The sequence below is a fragment of the Apodemus sylvaticus genome, chromosome 6, assembly GCF_947179515.1.
Source record: "Apodemus sylvaticus chromosome 6, mApoSyl1.1, whole genome shotgun sequence".
Lineage (NCBI taxonomy): Eukaryota > Metazoa > Chordata > Mammalia > Rodentia > Muridae > Apodemus > Apodemus sylvaticus.
This window is the reverse complement of record NC_067477.1, coordinates 67,859,305-67,880,685: the sequence shown is the minus strand read 5'-3', so window position 1 is coordinate 67,880,685 and position 21,381 is coordinate 67,859,305. Positions and strand designations below refer to the sequence as shown.

Genomic DNA, 21,381 nt, shown 5'->3' with positions numbered 1-21,381 from the left:
CTGATTTTCACACTAGCTGACAGAAATAAAACAAAGTTTCTAAAGAGGAAAGACTGAAAAATGTTTGGGTAGTGGTATAGTGTACTGATAAGATCTATAATTTGGAGACATGAAGGTAATCAAATAGATTCATCTTTATTTCCTTTCTTTCTTCTTTCTCTTTTTGACAGGATCTGACTATTACATTCACTTTTGACAACTTAAATCTCACATCCAGGATTCATAATATCCAGTTTTCACACAGTTATGAAGGAAACTTCAGGAAACCAGTAATATTCCTCATAGCAGAGTCCATGCATTACTGATACTGATAGTGATGGTCATGAGAGGGAAAATCCTAGCCCATTTAGCACCATGGTATTTGGTGCAGAGTCTAAAAGCAATTTTACAGATCGTCAGAGGGAACAGTCTAACCACAATAGGGTGTTCTGTGCTGTAAGAGTTTGAGGTACTCATCGCCTTAAAACTAACAGAAAGAACAATTTCCTGACAGAATTAGGAAGGAAACCAGTACAGTATTGAGACATTGCCTAGAACGTAATACATATTTAATATATCAATTGCATTAGATATTGTCAGTATTGCTATTAGCTATGTACCACACCCAAACCACAGGCACTACTCTTGAGAAGGCCTTACTTGGCTCAAAGGCAGCTACTTAAAATGACAAGTCAGTATCTAATAGATTTCCACAGAAAGTAGCTTAAATGTCTTTCAAATCCACTTGCTACTATTTCCTCATTCCAGAGAGTCCAAAGATTGAGATACAAAAACATTTCGAGAATCACAAAATAATTATCAGTGGCAATATAGATTTCAAGTCACATTTGTTTTAGAAAATGGAAAATTAGATTAACAATCATGATCTAAAACATGGCAATCCCTAGCACCTCAAGAGATATATCACTTGCTCATTTGAGGGACAAGAGAGATGTTGATGTAGCTTTACATGAATAGCATTTGGGAGAAAAGGGGAATTATAGTGACAGAAATGCTCTATACCCAAACTATATCAATTCTTGTCAATATCCTGTTTTTGTTATCATAATTTTGCAAGACATTATCATGGGGAAAACTGTCTCACAATCTTATTTGAAGCAATTATCTCAAAACAGTAATTTTAATTTTAGGATGTTAATAATAAATATAAAAAAATATTAACCCTGATTATAAGTGTTTATTCCATACATGAGAAATAAATCAATAAGGGATGAAAATAATGGATACTATGTATGTTACTTTTATACAAAAGTCAAGGCCTGGGCTACAAACATAGTGAGTTGAGGCCAGCCTAGGCAACATAATAAGAATCTATCTCAAAAAAATAAAGACAAAGTCTACTAGGCTAGCTCTTGGTAAAGGCACCTGTCACCAAGCCTGATAACTCTAAGTTTGATCCCAGAATCAAACACACAGTGGTAGGGGAGAACTAACTCCCCCCAGTTGTCCTTCTATTTCCATATGGGAGCCCCCCCAACCCAAATAAATACATGAATGCAAAAATAAAAACAACTATACTGAGTAGTTTTTTAATTAAAATTCATTTTATCAGGCACTGTTATATGCCTCTAATCCCAGCTACTCCGATGCTGAAGAAGTAGTAGAATCATGAGTTCAATTCTAACCCAGGAAACAAAGCAAGATCTCATTTCAGAAAGCAAGCAAGCAAACTATCATTATCTTAGGGTCATCAAGAAACAATGAAAAAAATTTTAGGATGTTGTTTAAGACATGTACTCCTTGGCCAGGCACTAGCAGTCTGGCCTTATTACTGGTTCATCTGTGTTGCTGTGACAAACACCCTGACAGAAAACCAACTGAGGAGACAGTGAGGGACTCCCAATCCTGAGTTATAGTTCATTATTTTAGAGAAGTCAAAGGCAGGAACTCAAGCAGCTGATCACATCATAGCCACAGTCAAGGGCAAAGAGAAAATAAAACATCCTTCCTTGCTCGTCTTAGGAATCTTGTCTTAAGAAATCCCTGCCTACAGAATAGTGCCACCTGAAATGGACTGGGTCTTCCTTTATCCAAGACAGGCCTGCCAATAAATATGATGTAGGTAACCCTTCACTCCTCTATCAATTAACAACCAAGACAATTCCCAAGACAAGCCTGCAAGTCATTACGATGTAAATAACCCTTCACTAAGGCTCGCTTCTCAAACCATACAGCTTTTAATCCCAGAGCACAGGGATCTCTACTGGAGACCAACCTGGTCCACATAGGAAGTTCAGGACAATAAGGCCTACATAGGGGACTTTGTCTCAAAAACAAGCAAACCAAAACAATGAGACAAAAAAACAAAACAAAACAAAAAAAACAAAACAAAACAAAACAAAAAAAAACCACCACCACTAACAAAAAAAACCCCAAAAAAACCAAAAAACCAAAAACAAAAAAACAACCAACCAAACAAAACCCAAAAAGGCTTTCTTCTAGGGAGAATATTGGTCTGTCAACTTGACAATAAAAACTAATCAGAACAAGTATTAAAAGATCAGTTGTAACCTGGGCGGTGGTGGCGCACACCTGTAATCCCAGCACTCTGGGAGGCAGAGGCAGGCGGATTTCTGAGTTCGAGGCCAGTCTGGTCTACAAAGTGAGTTCCAGGACATCCAGGGCTATACAGAGAAACCCTGTCTCTAAAAAACATCAGTTGTAAACCAGGCTAGATTTGGTGGCACATACCTTTAATGCCAGCACTCAGGAAGCAGAGGCAGGTGGATCTCGGTGAGTTCAATGCCAGTCTGGTCTAGAGTGAGTTCCAGAACTAAAGCCTCTCTTGAAAAATTAACTAAACAAGCAAAACAAAACAGATCAGTAGTATATGTTAGCCAGATTAAAGCCTTAAAAAAAAAAAAGGTGCGTGGGATCTGGAGAGATGGCTCAGAGATTAGGTTAGGAGCACTGCTGCTATTGCAAAGGACCTGGGCTCAGTTCCCAGCACCCCCAGAGTGGCCCTCTTCTAACCTCTATGGGCAGCAAGTACGCAATACTGACCAACGGGCAAAACACTCACGTGCATAAAATAAACGTTTTAGTTAGTATGTTGCTAGAAGCCTCCCTCCTGCATTCTCATCTCTCATCTCATAGATAATACAGTTAAAAGATTTACATTTATGCCAGGTGGTGGTGGTACATGCCTGTAATGCCAGCGCTTGAGAGGCAGAGGCAGATGGATTTCTGAGTTTGAGGCCAGCATGGTCTGCAGAGTGAGTTCCAGGACAGCCAGGGCTACACAGAGAAACCCTGTCTCAAAAAAAAAAAAAAAATTCACATTTATTGTGTCCATGCATCGTGTGAGGTAAACCTATATAGCAAAGAGTCACTTAAAAGAATAAAGGAAAGATGGACTAGAGAGATGGCTCAGTAGATAAGAGCATTTGCCCCTCTTGCTCTGAAAGAGAACCCCAAGTTTGACTCACAGCATCCATATGGAGACTCAGAACCAGCCACAGTTTTAAGGGATCCAACACCCTCTTCTGGCCTCCACAGGCACCAAGAACATGTACAGATATGTATTCACATAAAAAGTCATAAAGTTTACAATAAATCTTAATAAATAAAAACTCAGAAAGATTAAATTTCTTGCCCTGAGTCATATAACTGCACATAAATGAAAGAATTCAAAACCAAGGAGACTGTTAAGAAATAATGCTCTAAGTCAGTCCTATTTGAATTTATATCTTGTAATCTGTACTTTTAAGGCTAGAATGAACAAGCCACGGCAGCCTTGTTCACTATTCCAACTATTCCAGTATCCCTATCTTTGAAGAATTATGTTGTGAGTTTGATGGGGATTGCACTGAATGTGTAGATTGTCTTTGGTAGGATGGCCATTTTTACTATGTTAATTCTGCCGATCCATGAGCATGGGAGATCTCTCCATTTTCTGAGATCTTCAATTTCTTTCTTGAGAGACTTGAAGTTGTTGTCATACAGATCTTTCACTTGTTTGGTTAGGGTTACCAAGATATTTTATATTATTTGTAGCTATTGTGAAGAGAGTTATTTCCCTAATTTCTTTCTCAGCCTGCTGATCATTTGTATAAAGGAAGGCTACTGATTTATTTGAGTTAATTTTATATCCAGTCACTTTGATAAAGTTGTTTATCAGCTAGAGTAGTTCTCTGGTAGAACCCTCTTTTGGGGTCACTTATGCATACTATCTTATCATTTGCAAATAGTGATACCTTTAATTCTTCTTTGTAAATTTGTATCCCCTTGATCTCTTTTTGTTGTCTTATTGTTCTAGTTAGCACTTCAAATACTGTATTGAATAGATATGGGGAGAGTGGGCATCCTTGTCTTGTCCCCGATTTTAGTGGGATTGCCTCAAGTATCTCTATTTAATTTGATACAGGCTGTTGGTTTGCTGAATATTGCTCTTTTTATGTTCAGGCCAGTAGTGGTGCATGATTTTCAATTTCAGCACTCAGGAGGTAGAGGTAGGCAAATATCTGAGGTAAACCTTGTCTACAACCAAGTTCCAGGATATCCAGGGCAACACAGAGAAACAAAACAAAACATGAACACTAAAGGACCTGGGTTGAGTCCCTAGACGCACATGGCAAATCCTAATTATTTGTAACTCCAGTTTTAGGGGCTGTGATGCCTCTTCTAGCATCAGAAAGTACCAGGCACACAGACATAAATACAGGCAAAACACCCATGCATATAAAAAGAGAAATAAAATAAAAATTAATGGAAAGATGATAAATGAGGCAATAGGAGAGCTAATCTGGAGGATGGAACTCAATCAGTATAACAAAGACCATCTCTCTGCATGCTCGTCCCAGTAAGTTTAAGAGAGACAAGCAATTTTAAATAACTTACCAAAACTTCTACAAGTAATTGGTAGATAGGCAGATGGCAGGCACAATTCCTAATATTCTTAGTGATATATTTTAGCCAAACTTTAAGTGAAAAGAATAAGAGCAAAGACTATATACAGTGACTTAGAGTCTAAACTGAAACAGTACGCCCATGTGGCCAGACTGGCCATGAACTCATTATGTAGCCAAGGACCACCTTGAACTTCTGATCTTTCAACCTCTACCACACTCAGTTTACACCATGCTAATAATGAAACCCAGGGTGTCCTGCATACCAAGAAGCACTCTACAAATGAGTTACATCCTTTGCCTAAGGAAAAAAAAAAAAGTTCATCCAGTAATAGAAGAAAAATATTAGCAGATATAAATCTACTGAGTTAAAAGCAACATAATTTCCTCAGTATCTATTTATATGAAGACTCAGTATGTGTACAAAGCTCTCTCCCTCCCTCCCTCCCTCTACCTCACCTCTGACATCCTCTCTTATTTTTATCTCTGACATAACTTCCAAAGACTGTATAATTCCAGAACCTCAGCCTTTCACTATCAATATCTGTCTTGCAATGAAACTAAAAATTTAGGGTCACACACACACACACACACACACACACACACACACACCTCCCTCTCCCTCTCTTCTCAACTGAATTCAAGTGCATCTTAATCTCTCTTGCATCTACAACACCAAACCCAGGATTTTGCCTGCAAAGCCCAAAGTAAAAACACAAGCAGCACGTCTGAGACACAGCAGCGAGAGCTGGGCCTAACGTGACAGCATAAATGACCAGGCTTCTCCGTCTTATCACACACTGAAGGGAGAGAAATCAAAATATTCTAACTATTCTTTTCTTACATCTTCCTCCTCATCATTTTAAATTAAAAAAAAAAAAAGCTTAGATGTGTTGGGACAAAGGCATGCTGACTTTTGGCTGGGAAGAGAAGGCTCCACGGAGAGACCAGTTTTGAGGGAAAGCATGGAGAAAGGTTGGCCATTGGATATATGGAAAAAATGTTCAGGTCGAATGACTACAAAGGCCCTGAGACAGGGACCATGTCTGGCATTTTGAGAAGCAGCATTCATGTTATTTCACGCCTCATAAAGAACTATGGTTGAGTTTTAGAAAAGGAAGAGAACCCGGAAGCTGGGTCAGCAGCCAAAGGCACCTGCTGCCCAGCCTGAGGACTGGAGTTTCATCCTCAAAACACGTACAGTAAAAAGAGAGAACCAACTGGCACAATTGTCTTCAGACCCAGTGCGCGGGCGGGTTCAACCTTTGCCTAACCCTCTTTAACATCACTTCTTCACCATCTAGCCTCCCTTCCTGTGTTTTAGTTACTCTTATTGGGACAAATATCTGCAACCTTTAAGGGGGCATTGAGGCACGGCTGCACAGTGGCTGGCAACAGTCTGCTTGTAACTGAGCTGGCTAAAAGCAGCTTTCTTCTCCCCTCCAGGTAGGAAATCTAATCCTGCTATAAACTGCCTGCCGGTGGCTTTCTGGAATGCTGATGAAGCCTCCAGGAGCCTCTCCACCTTACAGCTGACACACCTATAAAGCCAGCACAGAAGAGATAGTGCCACAGGCTTGGCTGCCTGTACCCTGTGGACCACACTGCAGTGGCCTCAATAGCTAAACCTAGGGAAACATTTCCTGGAGAGCTGTTTTCCAGCATGGCACCCCAAAGGCTCTACCTAGTCAGGCTTTCTCCTTTCAATTACACTTACTATTTCTTGCCCTGGGCAGCTGTTTTCTGGTAGGATGCCTGAAGTTCTACCTTGTCGGGCATTCCCCTTTCCAGTGGATCTCTCCATGGATGCATGCCTTGTCCTCATTATCTCCAGCCTCAGTCTACTGAGTAACAGAGAATACAGGCCTGCACAACCATATGCATTATTGTTAAAGAACATCACTTGAATGTTGTATCTAACAGAGGGAAAACTTTAGGCATGACCTCAAGAATGGTCAAACCCAGCACTGGGAGGTGGAGACAAAATCAGGAGTAAAAGGTCATCTTTGGCTGATCGCAACTTCAAGACCAGCCTAAGATAAATGAAAAGCCTGCCTCAAATAAATAAAAAGGTGTGTGGCGGGGGGTGGGGGGGTGGGGGGGGGTGGGGGGGGTGGGGGGGGGTGGGGGGGAGGGGGCTGCAGAGAAAACTCAGTGGTTGTTTAAGAGCACTTTTGCTCTTACAAGGACCTGGTTTTGGTTGTTAGCACCCACATGGACTCTAACCATCTGTAATTACAGTTTCAAGGGAGCTGAAGCCCTCTTTTGATCTCTGTGAGAATTAGGCATGCATAAAGTGCAGGTATTTATATGCAAAGCATTCATGTATGTAAAATAAGTAATTTTTAATAGAATTTTTAAAAGGTCAATATAGGGAACTATGTGTATGGTTCAGTGTGTAAAAGTGCTTGCCTGACAAGCCTGGCAACCTGAGGTTGAGAACTAGGACCCACATAGTGCAAGAAAAGAACCTACCGCTCTCAGTTCCATAAGGATGCAGATATAGGGTCTCATCTATCCCAAACTGAATTTTCTATGCAGCAAAGGATGGCCTTGAGCTCCTCCTGTCTTTACCTTACAGGATTTAGGTGTGCCGCCGCTATAGGTGAGCACCACCACACACAGCTTATGGAATGCTGGGGATCAAACCAAGCATCTCAATAAAGGTATGTGATGATTTTTTAAAAGATTTATTTATTTTATGTACATGAGTACACTATCACTGTCTTCAGACACACCAAAAGAGAGCATCGGAACCCACTACAGATGGTTGTGAGCTACCATATTGTTGCTGGGAATTGAATTCAGGACCTCTGGCAGTCAGTGCTCTTAACTGCTGAGTCTTCTCTCCAGTCCAGTATATGAAGTTTTTTAAGAGACAAAAATATACAAAAAGGTGGACATGTTCAAGTATGTTAAATAAAATACTGAAAGTCATCAAAACATACAACTAGCTGGGCGTTGGTCTCGAAAAATCAAACAAACAAACAAAAAAACCCAAACAAACACACAACTATATTTAAATTATTATTTAGTATGAGGATATGGTAGATATCACTATTTTAGGCTTTTAAAATATGGATTGTTCAATGTAATGGTTTTATAGTAAATTAAAAGAAAACAGTTTATATAGCAACATAATCACAAATGTATTTGAAGTAAAGGGTTATAGAGAACATTACCTATTATATTAAAAGGAGGTCTATGTATGCTTGTGCAGATACATGACATCCGCATGGACATATTTCTAGTGGAGTCTAAGTGGCAATATATATATATAGAAAGTAGACACCACAGGACAATATGTGGGCTAACAGTGTAGCTACAAGAAAGCAAAAGGAATGATTTCATCAGATCTCCTTTTTATATTTAGACAATCTTGCTATGTGCCCCAGGCTAATCTAGCACTCATAATCCTCCTGCCTTAGCTTTCCAAATGCTGATATTATAGCATGTAGCATCACACCTGGCTTTATTTTGACTTCTGAGCAATTTATGCTTATCAAGAGGAAAAGTGAAAAGTACTTTACCTTGTACCATTGTTCCTAATGACTTCCACAGTTTCTTCAACAAAATATCGGTCCTTGACATATGCAAAGATATCATCACAAATCTCATGTAAGCGTGAACGATGGGTAAGGTTGGTCAAGTATAAAACTGGAATAATTAGTGGTTCCGGGAAACTCTGGAGATTCTGTCTTGCTTTTCTTTCTGATTCCAGCGCTTCCTGATATGTCAGTCCAGGTCTACCCGTCACAGCACAGCTCCACACAAGGCTGTTGCACAGAATGGTTCGCTCAAAAAAGTCACTGATTAAGAAACAAAAACAAAATTTCATTACCTATCATTGCATAAACTTTACATGAAAATCATTATCTTTCTGATCTTTCCACCTCATCAACTTAATCTTTAGTACAAAGTTAAGAAAAAGTCTTTAGAAGCTTACAGTGCAACGCATATGTGTTATATCAGCACGGTTGGACAAGCTGTGCCAGCTCTGAAATTTGGAGCCAAACTAAAGGCAGATTCAAGCTTTCTTTTCCTTTTACTTATAAGTTTTTTTTTTTTGTTGTTGAAAAGCACAGCACTAATGCCAAATTAACCATGACTTTTTATAAGACCTTAATAGTAGAAAAACTAATAAATCTGGGCACCTAACAATTAGAGAAAACAAAATATTTTATGTGATGAAAAAGTCAGTCAGTAAGCAGTATAAGAATTCTTAATATAAGAAGGGCAAGCAGCATTATTTCAAGTTTGAGCCTTCCTTTGCTCTCTTTACAGTAAGCATTGACTTTACCTTCATAGAAAAACAAAAGAGAAAAGAGAAAGAAGCAACAATATAGAAGGGAGGGAGAGTGAGTGTAGTGACTACTCCTGCTTGTCAGCTATCTACATCTGGAATGGGCTGCAGTCCAGAAATGGAGGGCACACCTGTGATCCAGATCTTGCTGTCGGAAGACACAGGCTTCTGATCTGGATCATGACATGGGATGATACACGCTTCTGACTCAGATTTTGAAGAATAGTGGCCATGAAAAGCTTAAGCCCAGGCTAGGTAGTGCACACCTTATGTGTACTATCTGGGCCACATTTTCTGCTGGAGGTCTACATAAGGACAATGGAAGAAGGAAGACTCACTCTTCTTCACCTGCTTGCACTTACTTGCCAGCACATTTGCTGGAACCTGCTTCTTCAGAATTCCAGCCTATACAGAAGACCAGCTGAGACCACTAGCCTCGTGGACTGAGCAACTACGAGATTCTTGGACTTCCCATTCCCAGCTGCCCACTGTTGGGTTAATTGGATTGTAGGCTGTAAGTCATTAAATATATTCCCTTAATAGATATAGAGACATACGCCTGTAATCCCAGCACTCTGGGAGGCAGAGACAGGCGGATTTCTGAGTTCAAGGCCAGCCTGGTCTACAGATTGAGTTCCAGGACAGCCAGGGCTATACAGAGAAACCCTGTCTCGGGAAAAAAAAAAAAAAAAAAAAAAAAAACAAAAAAAAAAAAAAAAAAAAAAAAAACAAATCCAAAAAACCAAAAAAAAAAAATAATAATAATAAAGATATAGAGACAGCTATAGAGACATTCCATAAGTCCTGTGACTCTAGAACCCTGACTAATACAGCAATTAGGAGGGAAAACTTGAAAAAGCAGATATTTTTGAAATATTAAACAAAATTAGGATAATAAGCTGGGCATACACGGCTCGCTCCTGGGTAATCAACCCAGGTTCAGCAGGCTGCAGTAGGAAAGCTCAACAATTCAAGGCCTCCAAAGTGAGCTCCAGTTCAGCCTAAGCTAGAGTAAGACTCTGTCTCAAAAAATAAATGAAGCAAGGTGCCAGGACTGCTGGTATATGCCAGTACATGCAGCACCTGGGAGGTAGAGATGCAGGGGCAAAGCTAGCCTGAGCTACCCCAGACCCTGTCTTAGAAACAAAAGGCCCAGGGTGATAGCTAGGGATAGATAGGGTCTACCATTCAATATGCAGTGCCTTTTTGAACTACAGTGATTTCTTAATATGAACCTTTATTTTTTGAAAATCTACCTAGTTTCTTTTAAAGTGGAAGAAACATATAAAATGAAAAACTTCAAAGAGAGATTGGGGTAGAAAATGCACTGAATATACAAAAAAAAATTCCACACACATACATTAACCACAAATATGTCTTTATAGGCATACGATAAACAGATGTTCCTATAGAGAAAGCAAGAGGCTAGGAAGAAAGGAAAAATGCTGTGTGTGTATGATTCTAAACGTTTCCACATTATTTGAATTTTTATTTAATCATATACTCATGCATCATTTTACAAGGAGGTTCTTCTAAACTATTATTAGACACACGCAAAAAGTTAATAACAGGTAGCCGGCTGGGAGGGCGTGTTAAACTTTGTCCTCCCCTGGAGAGTAAAGACACACTCTGGTCTACTTTTCAATAACTACATGAATGTAGGAACAATCATTCTCTAAGTTTCACCTTCCTGACCTCTTCTCCCATCATTCTCAAGTAATTTGGTAATCAAGTAAGTCCGTCTGTCTTACATATTATCCCTATAATATATATGTCATATATATCATTATATATGTCATATATAATATATCAGATCTGCAAACATCATTTGGGGCATGTCTATTAGGACTGTCTTATTTGTATGTCTATTAAGATAGCAACAAAAAACTTTAAAATCTATGAAAATCAAGAGAAACCAATCACAATACAATGAAAGGGGTGATGATGATGACAACAATATGATAATGAAATAGTAATATAATGATGATAAAGATGATGATAATAGTAATATGATGATGATGAAGGAGGAGGAGGGAAGGAGAGAGGAGGAAAAGGAGGAAGAGGAAAAGGAAGAGAAGGAAGAGGAGGAAGAGGAGGAGGAGAAGGAGGAGAAGGAGAAGACCACCACCACCACCACCACCACCACCACCACCACCACCACCACCACCACCAAAACAACCACCACCACCACACACAAGGCTGGAAAGCTGACTTGGTTACAGCACTTACTGTTCTTACAGTGGACCCGAGTTTCAATCCTAGCACCTATGCCAGAGGCTCACAATTGTCTGTAACTCCAGCTCCCAGAATCCCATGCCTCTGAACTCCTCAGATACCTGCACTCATGTGCATACACCCACTCACGTGCACATATACGCAATTAAAAATAAAAAATTTTACATATGCCAACTTAGATGACCCTGATTCTATTTGAAGGCCCTTTTCTGAAGTATGTTTTAGTGTAGCAATAAATGGTTATTTTTGTAAGAGACAACAGGTATACTAACCAGAAAATTCAGAGAAAGGCAAAATGGATCAGAAAATTCTATAACATTTTTTTCAAGTGATATTAAGGGTTATGTCTTAAAGAAAGCAGAAAGTTAGCCTGGTGGTGGTGGTGGTACACACCTTTAAACCCAGCACTTGGGAGGCAGAGGCACTGGAGTTTGAGGCCTGCATGGTCCACAGAGCAAGTTCTAGGACAGCCAAGGCTATGCAGAGAAACCAAAAACAAACAACAACAAAGAAGAGCATAAAGTTAAAGAATGCTTGGGTTGGGGTAGAGGAGTGGAATTTATTTCTAATACAAGAAAAATTGTCATAATAATTTATTAACTAAGATAGGAAAAGATAGAGCTCACAGTGACTTTCAAGTATACAGAATAAAATGGATATAAATAACATCAAAATCATTTATATTTTTGTATATTAAATCCTACTATCCACACCAAACCATTTCAAGTGGTTAATGGTCCATATGGCCAAGCAATAGCTTCTAGATCAAACAGCATAGGTTTAACTCTATCAGCCAAATGACTGGGATATTTGGTGGGCCACAAGGCATCTGAAACTGCTGCAGGGTGACAGTTAAGTATGAAAAAGATTCCAATAGACATTAACATTGTCTAAATTTATCAAAGTGAGCAATGGTACAAGTGTATTAACAGCCACTAGGCACAGCATTAATAGGTAGAAAAAAAGGGTAAGGACCAGCAGGATGGGTCCCCAAGGCTGACAACCTGAGCTCCATCTCCCAAACCCACAGGGTGCAAAGAGAGAATCATCTCTCACACGCTGTCTTGTGACTGATACATTCATTCAGTGGTATCTAAACTCATGTGCATGCACACAAAGAATAAATAGGCAGGCAGGTAGGTTGGTAGGTAGATACAAGTAAAATACAAAATGGAACAAAATGGGATGGGAACCCAATGATGCAGCTGTCTTGCTCCTCCCATGAGGTTCCCTTTATCTTCTGAAAAACCTTAGTGTTCTTATATTTCCCTTGGTCTCTAGACAGTTTTTGTTACATTGATAGTCTTATACACAAAGATCCAGTCCTTAGGAGGTAGGAGGCAAGGTATACTCCAACACTGTGGCTGTTATCGAAAAGGAGGGAAAGTTCATCCCAGAGCCAGCCTATTGCACATCTTCATTTCTGCCCACTGTACCATTCTGCTTACACTTGACCTTCATTACACACATTCAAGATTACCGTTAATGCTAAATTCAAGGGAGTCGGTCACAGCGTCACTTCAACATCTACATTACAAGTACATTTTGCTATTGTAAAAAGAAAATGCAAAATGAAAAGAACTATTTAATATAAATTATATCATATCTGATTTATGACTATACTCTTCAAAAAGTCTCTTTAGGATAGAGATATATTACTGTCTAGAAGCCAAATCCAGCCTTCTTCTGTATTTAATTTTACTGGCACACAATTTCATCTTCACTTCTATGTATTCTCTGCTTTCTCAATTCATTTGTAGTGTGTGGGAGACACTGTGACCAGAACAGTCTAAAATAATTGTTATCTGCTCCTTCAAACAAATATATGACGGCCTTTCCTCTTTATCGCTGTTACATAACAGTCTGAGTACAAGGTAAAAATCTTTCCTAAAGGCATATTCGAGTCTACTAATTCTGGTAAACAAGCTAAGAAACAAAGTGTAACATGATGGTAAATTTGTCAAGGGTCAGGAAAACTAAAAGCCTAGTGAATTTAAGAATTAAGGAACATCATACATAATTCAGACGAACACAAAGAGTTCTTTACTTAAGGACTGAAACTTTACTAGCCAGATGCAAAATGTGATGAACTCCAGAACAATCCAATAGCAAAGTTCTAAAGCATTACCCCCGCCCCACCCCACCGCCAAGAGATTAGACATGCTAAAAATTAGAATTCCTAACTTAAAATAGCCTGTGATATGCAACGGATGAAAACTAACACTTATAAGTTTGAAAAGGTGGCCACTACTGGAAGGCTGGAAAATCACTAATAATTTTCTTCTCTGGGAGGGTTGTAAGTACAGATCAGATCATGAGCATGACAGGATTAACATGCCTTATATTATGAAGATACCAGCAAGATGAAAAAATGTTATTTTTATACTCATTTATAAACAACCAGGGAGTTTTTAAACAAACAAACACGGGGTCTAGTTTTTAAAAGCTACTCTAATGAAATTTCACTTTGCATTTTGTTCAGTGATACCTTTGAATGAGATTATGTGGCTAAGACCTGCAGGTGGTACAAAGCTGAGAAGTGGCAATAATGGAAGTCCTTATCTTAAAATAATGGGTATGAATAAGACAATTTTAAGTGAGACTCAATACATACTTGAGTGTTCCTTGTTCCCTTGCTTTATAAGGCTTTACATCTCCTACCTGGACCCTTCTTCTGCCCCACCCAACATATCCTACAAGCCCCACCCATCCTTCAGGATCCACTTTAGACCCTCTCCTATCAGCGGGCTTCCCCAGTTCCAGGCCGACAGTTATCAGGCTCCTCTGCCATGTTCCCATCGTGCTGGCCTCCCAGGAGAGAAGGGACTCAGACTGTTATGCTGGAGACATTTCTCACTAAGGAAACATTATCTCAGCATTTTCAGAGTCTCTCCAAAGAAAAATGTCAAGGGTACTTTCAATGGATGGGCCACATTCTGGGTTTTTTGGGGGGGGAGGGGGGCTTTTCAAGGCTGGGATTCTCTGTATAACAAAGCTTGGCTATCCTGGACTTGGTTTGTAGACCAGGCTGGCCTTGAACTCTGAGAACCGCCACCTCTGCTTCCAAGTGCTTTAGTCCTACTAAAGGCGTGTGCCATCATGCCTGGCTCCCCAAATTCATTCTTTAATGTGCGTTTAGAAAGAGGAAGAGAGGCGGATGTCTAAACCTAGCTTTATCACTTTTCTTTGGGTAAGTTACATAATCTCTCTGAACCCGGTTCCCCTTCTATAAAATGGGGCTATGTTTCATAAACAATTTATGTAAAAGAAACTAAATGAGATAATTCTAAACAAATGCCTATAGGATATGTGCACTCATTTTTTTAATGGATTTTTTTTAACTGTTCAGGATCATATATGCAAAGGAGATCCTAAGACAGTGCTTCTTAAGCTTCCTAATGCTGGGACCCTTTTAATACAGGTCCTCATGCTGTGGTGGCCCCCAACCATAAATTTATTTTCCTTGCTACCTCATGACTGTAATTTTACTACTGTTGTGAATCCTAATGTAAATATCTGTGTTTCCTAATGGTCTTCAGCTACCCTTGTGAAAGAGTCATTTGATCCCCAAAGGGGTCATGACCCACAGGTTGAAAGCCACTGTCTTAAGAGGATCACCAGGACAGTAAAGAAACAATGTCAGAGGAGCACAAGGAAGGTTGAGCATTGGGAAGAAGAGTAGGAATTAATTAGCTTAAGCATCTGAGGAATTCCTTCCTGGCAACCCTTGAAGGCAAGAAACTAGAACAACAGAATTTAGGAGACACAGAGCTTAAGTCACTATAGACAGGACAAGGGCAAGGGCAAGCAACAAAGCAAGTCCACAAGATATTTAGGAGGGATTCTTTAAAGCGTGTAGAGCATGTGTTAGGTGTGTTGGGAGTGTAAGCACACGAGGGCCACATGGAGCATTTGTAGAGGTCAGTTCTTTCCTTTCTCTGTGGGTTCTAGGTCCTGAGCAAACTCAGGGCCTCTGATTTGCACGGCCAAGTGCTAAGCTATCTTGCTGGACCAATTTTCACTATATTTTGATTAATAACATCAGATTATAATACTCTAAAATCCAATTTGTTGGCAAAGAGAGCTAAAGGTGTACAGATGCCATTGAATTATGACTTCATTTTAAAAAATAAATATGTGGATGTTTTGCTTGCCGTGCATGCCTATGCACCACGTATGTGCCTGGTACCCGTGGAGGCCAGAAAAGGGCACTGGATTGCCTGCAACTAAAGCTATAGACAGTTGTGAATCCCAATGTAAGCACTGGGAATTGAACCCAGGTCTTGTAGAAAGTAGCAATTGCTCTTAGCTGCTAATGCATCTCTCCAGCCAACACTGCCTTTCTTAGACATGGAGTCCAAGTCCATCATCCCTTGACTCTAGAGTGGCCATTGATTGCTTTCATCAATATAACAGAGATGACACTGAGACCTCAGAGCTCTCTCTCGTCCTGAAGCACCTCAGGATACCCTCCTAAGATGAGAGAAGTCATCCTTCAGAGTCCCACACATGTATCAGAGTTTATTTCTTATTTTACTCAAGATCAGCTTGGCCTCCAAGTGGACACAGTTAAGTGGATGAGCCCAGAGGACAGCAGCAAAACATAACTGAGAAACCACACAACAATGAGACAGACAGAATGGGCTATTATTTCAATCCATTAACTTTGGAGTAGACCATTACACTACAACTACTGATATACATGTTTTGACTGAAGAAAGCTAGGTGTTAAAAAAAAAAAAAAAGTATAGCCTGCTAAATATAAGAAAGATAAAGCTGAAAATTGGGCTTGTGGAGTCAGGAGGATCTCTGTTCAAGGTCAGTCTGGTTCAAAGAAACCCTGGAGAGAGAGGAGAGAAAGAGGGAGAGAGAGAGAGAGAGAGAGAGAGAGAGAGAGAGAGAGAGAGAGAGAGAGAGAGAAGAAAGTTGAAATCCGCATTTAGAAATCTCTCTCTCTCTGCCGGGCGGTGGTGGCGCACACCTGTAATCCCAGCACTCTGGGAGACAGAGGCAGGCGGGTTTCTGAGTTTGAGACCAGCCTGGTCTACAGAGTGAGTTCCAGGACAGCTAGGGCTATATAGAGAAACCGTCTCAAAAGAAACAAAACAAAACAAAAAGGAATATATATATATATATATATATATTCATATATATATATATGTATATGCATATACATATATATATACACGTACACACATACATACACACACACTAGGGACATGTGGCCAACTTATTCCTGAAAAGGAGCTAAATACACCCAATTTGAAGACACTAGTTTAGAAGATTATCCACATTCCCTTGAAGAGTGCATGTTCACACACAGCTTTTGTGCATCCTGCCCTCCACGTGGAAACTGGCCGGTATGCAAAGCGCTTTACCCCATGACAAACTGACGGCACCAGGTGTGGTGGCACATGCCTGTAATCTCAGCACTCAAATGTAAGAGGGTCTCAAGTTCCAGGCCAGCTTTGGCTACACAGCAAACCCTTGTCATTCATAAACAAACGGCATTCTGAGTTCTCCACTTACTACCTAGAGCCTCATCACTGAGGGAACAGCAACGGTTAGTGCTGAGCTGACAAGAGAGCAGTTGCCAGCTACAAAAAAAGCCTGCGAAGCTAACTCGAATAGCTTGTAATTCCAGTTTCTTTGTGCATATTTCTACAAACTTTGACAACAGGAAGAATTCTTCATAGACGCAGCATGTGGTAGTGATATCATGGAAGGTCTTAGAGATATCAATTAAAATTCTAGTGTCATCAAGGGTTAAATATGTGATTACAATTGCAATCCTGGAGCTTAATCAATATCCCAGAACCCTTCCTTGTTCATGAAAAGGGCTCAATTCACAACAACTACAGACAATGAAACACAATGGACTATAAGCTAGTCAAATCTTTTCCTCTGGGAACTTTTCACTGTAAACTTCACTTGTTCAGGGTTGAAACAAGCTGGTTGCCTATTAGTGTGAGGTGGGAGAGATATTAAACTTTACATGGAGTCAAAGATGTGGCATTTCAGTTCCAAATAGAAAAAAAAAAGTCAAAGATATTAAATTACTGTACAATAAAAAGATCATTAAGAAATTATTATTTAAGATATATATGTTCTAGGATTAAGAGCCAACTGACTCTTTTCTTTTAAAAAACAATTCACAGCCAAAATTAAAAATTTTAGGCCAGTCAAAATTATAGCAGAAATCTTTACCTGCCTTGGAACTAAAGTATGCTCTTTAATATGTATATTTGTCTATACCTTAATGTGTTATTTGTAGTAGGCTTTCAGAAAGCAGGTCAAACAGGTTAGCAATTAGTCCAGAAACATGCAGTCCAAACCATTTCAACAGAGGAACTTAATACTGCATAATCACTGACAATCCGTCCTGGTCTTAGTCTCTCTCCTAAAGAACATAGGGTCTTAGAGAAAATGAGCTGTAATAGGAATCAAGCACACTCTTCAGAAGGAGGTCAGGACCACAGTGTGGCAGGAGGAGGTGGGCTTCAATGACAAAGACGATACTATCTAGCAATGAAAAGGTTTCCGACAAACTAAGCGATAGGCTAGAGGTTTCTTGGGAAGTGAGCAAGGCTGGAAGCTGAAGGTTTCAGCAGAAATTTACACTCAAGAAATAAAAAGGAAGCTGAAGTAACTGGGTGAGCATAGATAAATACTCAGACGAATACAAGCTTTTTAATATAAAAGGTAATCTTCAAATTAACACAAACCAATTTAAGATGTAAGTTAAAATAGCTTTCCTTTTGTTTCTATAGATCATTATATACCACCCACCCTAAATGCAGGTTTGGAAAGATAGCTTTTTACCAACTAAGGGATGGGAATATAATTGAAAGTAAATTAACACAGCTAAATGACAGTCTTGTATTTTACAGCCAATCCAAAAATCTTAAGGATGAAATATCTAAGGATATAATGCAATTTTCTTTAAGGCAAATGATCATATATGTTACCAAATTAATCATCTCTCTTAAACTGTTTGTAACTTCCAAAACTTCAAATACTTTAGCACTGGGGAAAAAAATACAGAGGTTTTGTTTTGTTTTGGACCATCTTTAAATGTTTTAATATCCTAAGATTACAAAACATACAATTCCATACTTTTCGTGTTGGGATGCAAAAAAACTTTATTTCAGCATTTCAGACTTCTCCATGATTAGAATAATTCATCCCAGGAACCAAAGTACACCAAGGATAAAAGTCAAGTCTACCTTGCCCTCTAACAGTATGGATTGGAAGCACTGTTTGTGTTTTAACCTCTGGTCTTCACTTTGTAACCCAGACTGACCCAAAACTCACTCTGTACCCTCCTACCCCCACCCCTCCCTACCCCCTACCCCACCCAGGCCTTGAACATGCAGACCCTCTGTTTCAGCCTTCTGAGTACCAGGCCAGGAGAGCCTTTTCATAAGATTGCTTATATAAAGCCAAGGAAGAGTTTTGGATGTAAGCCTGTTAACTATTTTCTTTGTAGTCTTAAAAAAAAAAAAAGTCAGAAATGTTCCTAAGGATTTTAGCTTAAACATTAGATGAAGACATCATCCTCGCACAGTTACCCAACTCAAATCCACCTAAGAAGTTAAAGAGTGCACTCAAGGTAATAAAACAAGTCCATACAGGAGCCAGGGAGATGTGCACTCCTACTTAAAGGTACTGTTTGATGAAAAGTACTATCTACTTCTCTAGATACAACATGTTTACCTGTAACCCCTTCTAGGCTGGAGGGGAGAGATGGGTGGATCCTACTTAGAACTGTGGAACTGACATTTCTAATCTCACTACCCCTTTCTCAGCAGGCTGGGAGTTTGCCTAAAGACCTCCCTGGATCAAACTTTTCTCCCAGGTCCCCACACTCAGAAATCCTCCTACACACAACCTATTTGGTTGCTATTAACATAGGGTTTCTAAGCCACAAAGAGTCTGTTTGGAGGATAAAGAACGAAAGGGGGGGGGGCAGTGAGGACCAGGCTGTTGTTCCCGTGACTGATCAATTCGGGCTCACACTTGAGAGTCCCGGTTTAAACACGGGTCGCTGAAACACACCCCACTGCTTCGTGTCACTGAGCCACGGGAACTCTTGGATACACCAAGCAATGAACTAAAAAAACTGGGAGTGGAAGCTACATCTGCAGCAGCTTTGGGTTCTTATCAAAACAAAAGCAGTGGCACATGTCAGGCGGCCCACATGCGCCAGAGGAGGGAGCGTGTGCTGGGCGGGGGAGGGGAAGGGGGCGGGGGGGGGGGAGGCGACAAACTGAAGCTGGAGTTGAACTTGTCTAACCCGCCTCTCCCAACTCCCACCGCCGAGCTCTTGGTTACTGGAAAAGAAAACCCGGGGCGTCCGGGACCCAGCTACCTCGTACTCCGTTCCCCACGCTCGGCCCGACTTCTTCCTCGCCGGTCTCTCCCGGGGGCGGAGACGCCGAGTTCCCCGGGGACGGGAGTTAGTCACCAAGAAGAGGCGGTGACAGAGTGTGGCTCTCGTCGCACACTCTCAGGCCTAGGCGGCGCGGGGCGCGAAGCCGCCGCTCGGGACACCCGTGCCCCAGCGTCACCCCCCCTCCTCGGCCCGGTCCTCCTGGCCGGTGAAGGAACCCCTCGCCCCTCTGAGGAGCGAGCCTCCACTCCTGCCCCTGTTCCCACCTCAGCCCTGGCAGCCACCTACACACACACCACACACCACACACCATACACCACCAAACGTCAGAAGCCACGCGCGACCGCGAAAACCCAGTCCCGGGGCCAGCCGCTTCCTGCCCTCGGGGTCAGAGAATCCCTGTCCCGGCTGCGGGACCGCGGCGGCGCGCGGCTGACCCGGCGGGGATCCCGGAACCGGCGGCCGAGCGCGTGTGGCCGCGGCGGGGAGGGGCGAGGCGGGGAGTTTCCGCCCGCCCGGCGAGCGCGGCGGCTCCGAGCGGTCGCCGGCCTCCGCGGGCCCCGCCGCCAGCCGCCCCACGCGGTCACGGCGCGCGGGGGATGGGCGGCCCCGCCACCCGTCAGGAGTCCGGGAGAGAGGGAGACAGACAGACAAAAGGGCGCGGGGGCGACCGTCCCCGCTGCCCAGGCGCCCGCGCCGCGGCCGGCCTTACTCGTAGTGGCGGAAGATCTCGTTGGTGACTTTACAGTAGAAAACTTCCTCGTCCGGCCGCAGGTCTCCCGGCGGCTTCTGCCTCACGAACGGCTTTCGGTGAAGCAGCGGCATCTCCCGGCTGCGCGCGTCCGCCCGCGTCCCTAGCAAATTGGAGGGAAAGGAAAAGCCGGTAAGGTCGGGGAGCGCCCGGGGCGACTCGGCTGCCTTTTGTGTGACAGACAAGTCCGGTCCTCCCCGCCGCCGCCCGGGTGCGGAGTCTGTCGGGCGGCCGCGGCTCCGGCGCCTCACAATGGGGCGGACGCCCCGCGGCGGGCGGTGCGGCGGCTCTCCCCCCCCCCCCCCCACACCCCTCAGCGCCGCTCCGGGCCGCCGCCACACCGCCGGTCCCCGGACTCGCAATGTGCTCGACACATCCCGGAGCTAAGCGGCCGCGGACCCCGGGCGCCGCTGCGCTTTGTTCCCGGTTCCCCGGGACGCCGGCTTGGCGAGCCCCTCACCTGCGAGCACTTGCCCGCCGCCGCACCTTCCCACGAGGAACGCCGCGAGGGCCCGGCCCGCCCCGCCCCGGAGTCTCTCCCGGCCGCCGCCGCTCGCGCTGCCTCTGCCGGGCTCCGCGCGGGGATCGCGTCCCGCCGGCACTTCCCCGCCTCTCCGCGCTCCCGGGAAGTTTCTGAGCTACTTTCGGCTCTGAAGGAGGAAGAGCTGTGGGGAGGAGCTTTGCGCTTCTCGCTTCTACCTTTTTATTGGCTACTGGATGACTTTTACAGCCTGTCACTGATACAGGAAGAGAGGGCGAAGAGCCTGGGAGAGCTACATTATTAATTAATGGAGCAACCCCTCGTGAAGAATCAGAAGCATCCTCCATGTTTGAGATTATCGGCCAGAAGATC

General features: G+C 42.3%; 1 protein-coding gene across 2 annotated transcripts in view; it reads right to left on the bottom strand.

The window, feature by feature from the left end:
- Baz1a (bromodomain adjacent to zinc finger domain 1A) overlaps nucleotides 1-21,081 on the bottom strand; it is an 80,647-nt gene extending 59,566 nt beyond the window's left edge. The window contains exons 1-3 of one of the 2 annotated variants that reach the window (XM_052185855.1): nucleotides 21,015-21,081; nucleotides 20,490-20,631; nucleotides 8,378-8,656 (exon numbers count right to left, since the gene is read on the bottom strand). In XM_052185855.1, the coding sequence (XP_052041815.1) occupies nucleotides 8,378-8,656; nucleotides 20,490-20,602 (392 nt within the window). In that variant the 5' untranslated portion in view covers nucleotides 20,603-20,631; nucleotides 21,015-21,081. Of the gene's footprint in view, nucleotides 1-8,377; nucleotides 8,657-20,489; nucleotides 20,632-20,988 lie in introns of both variants that reach the window. The other variant, XM_052185854.1, reaches the window with a different exon arrangement.
- Between the last annotated feature and the right edge of the window lie 300 nt (nucleotides 21,082-21,381).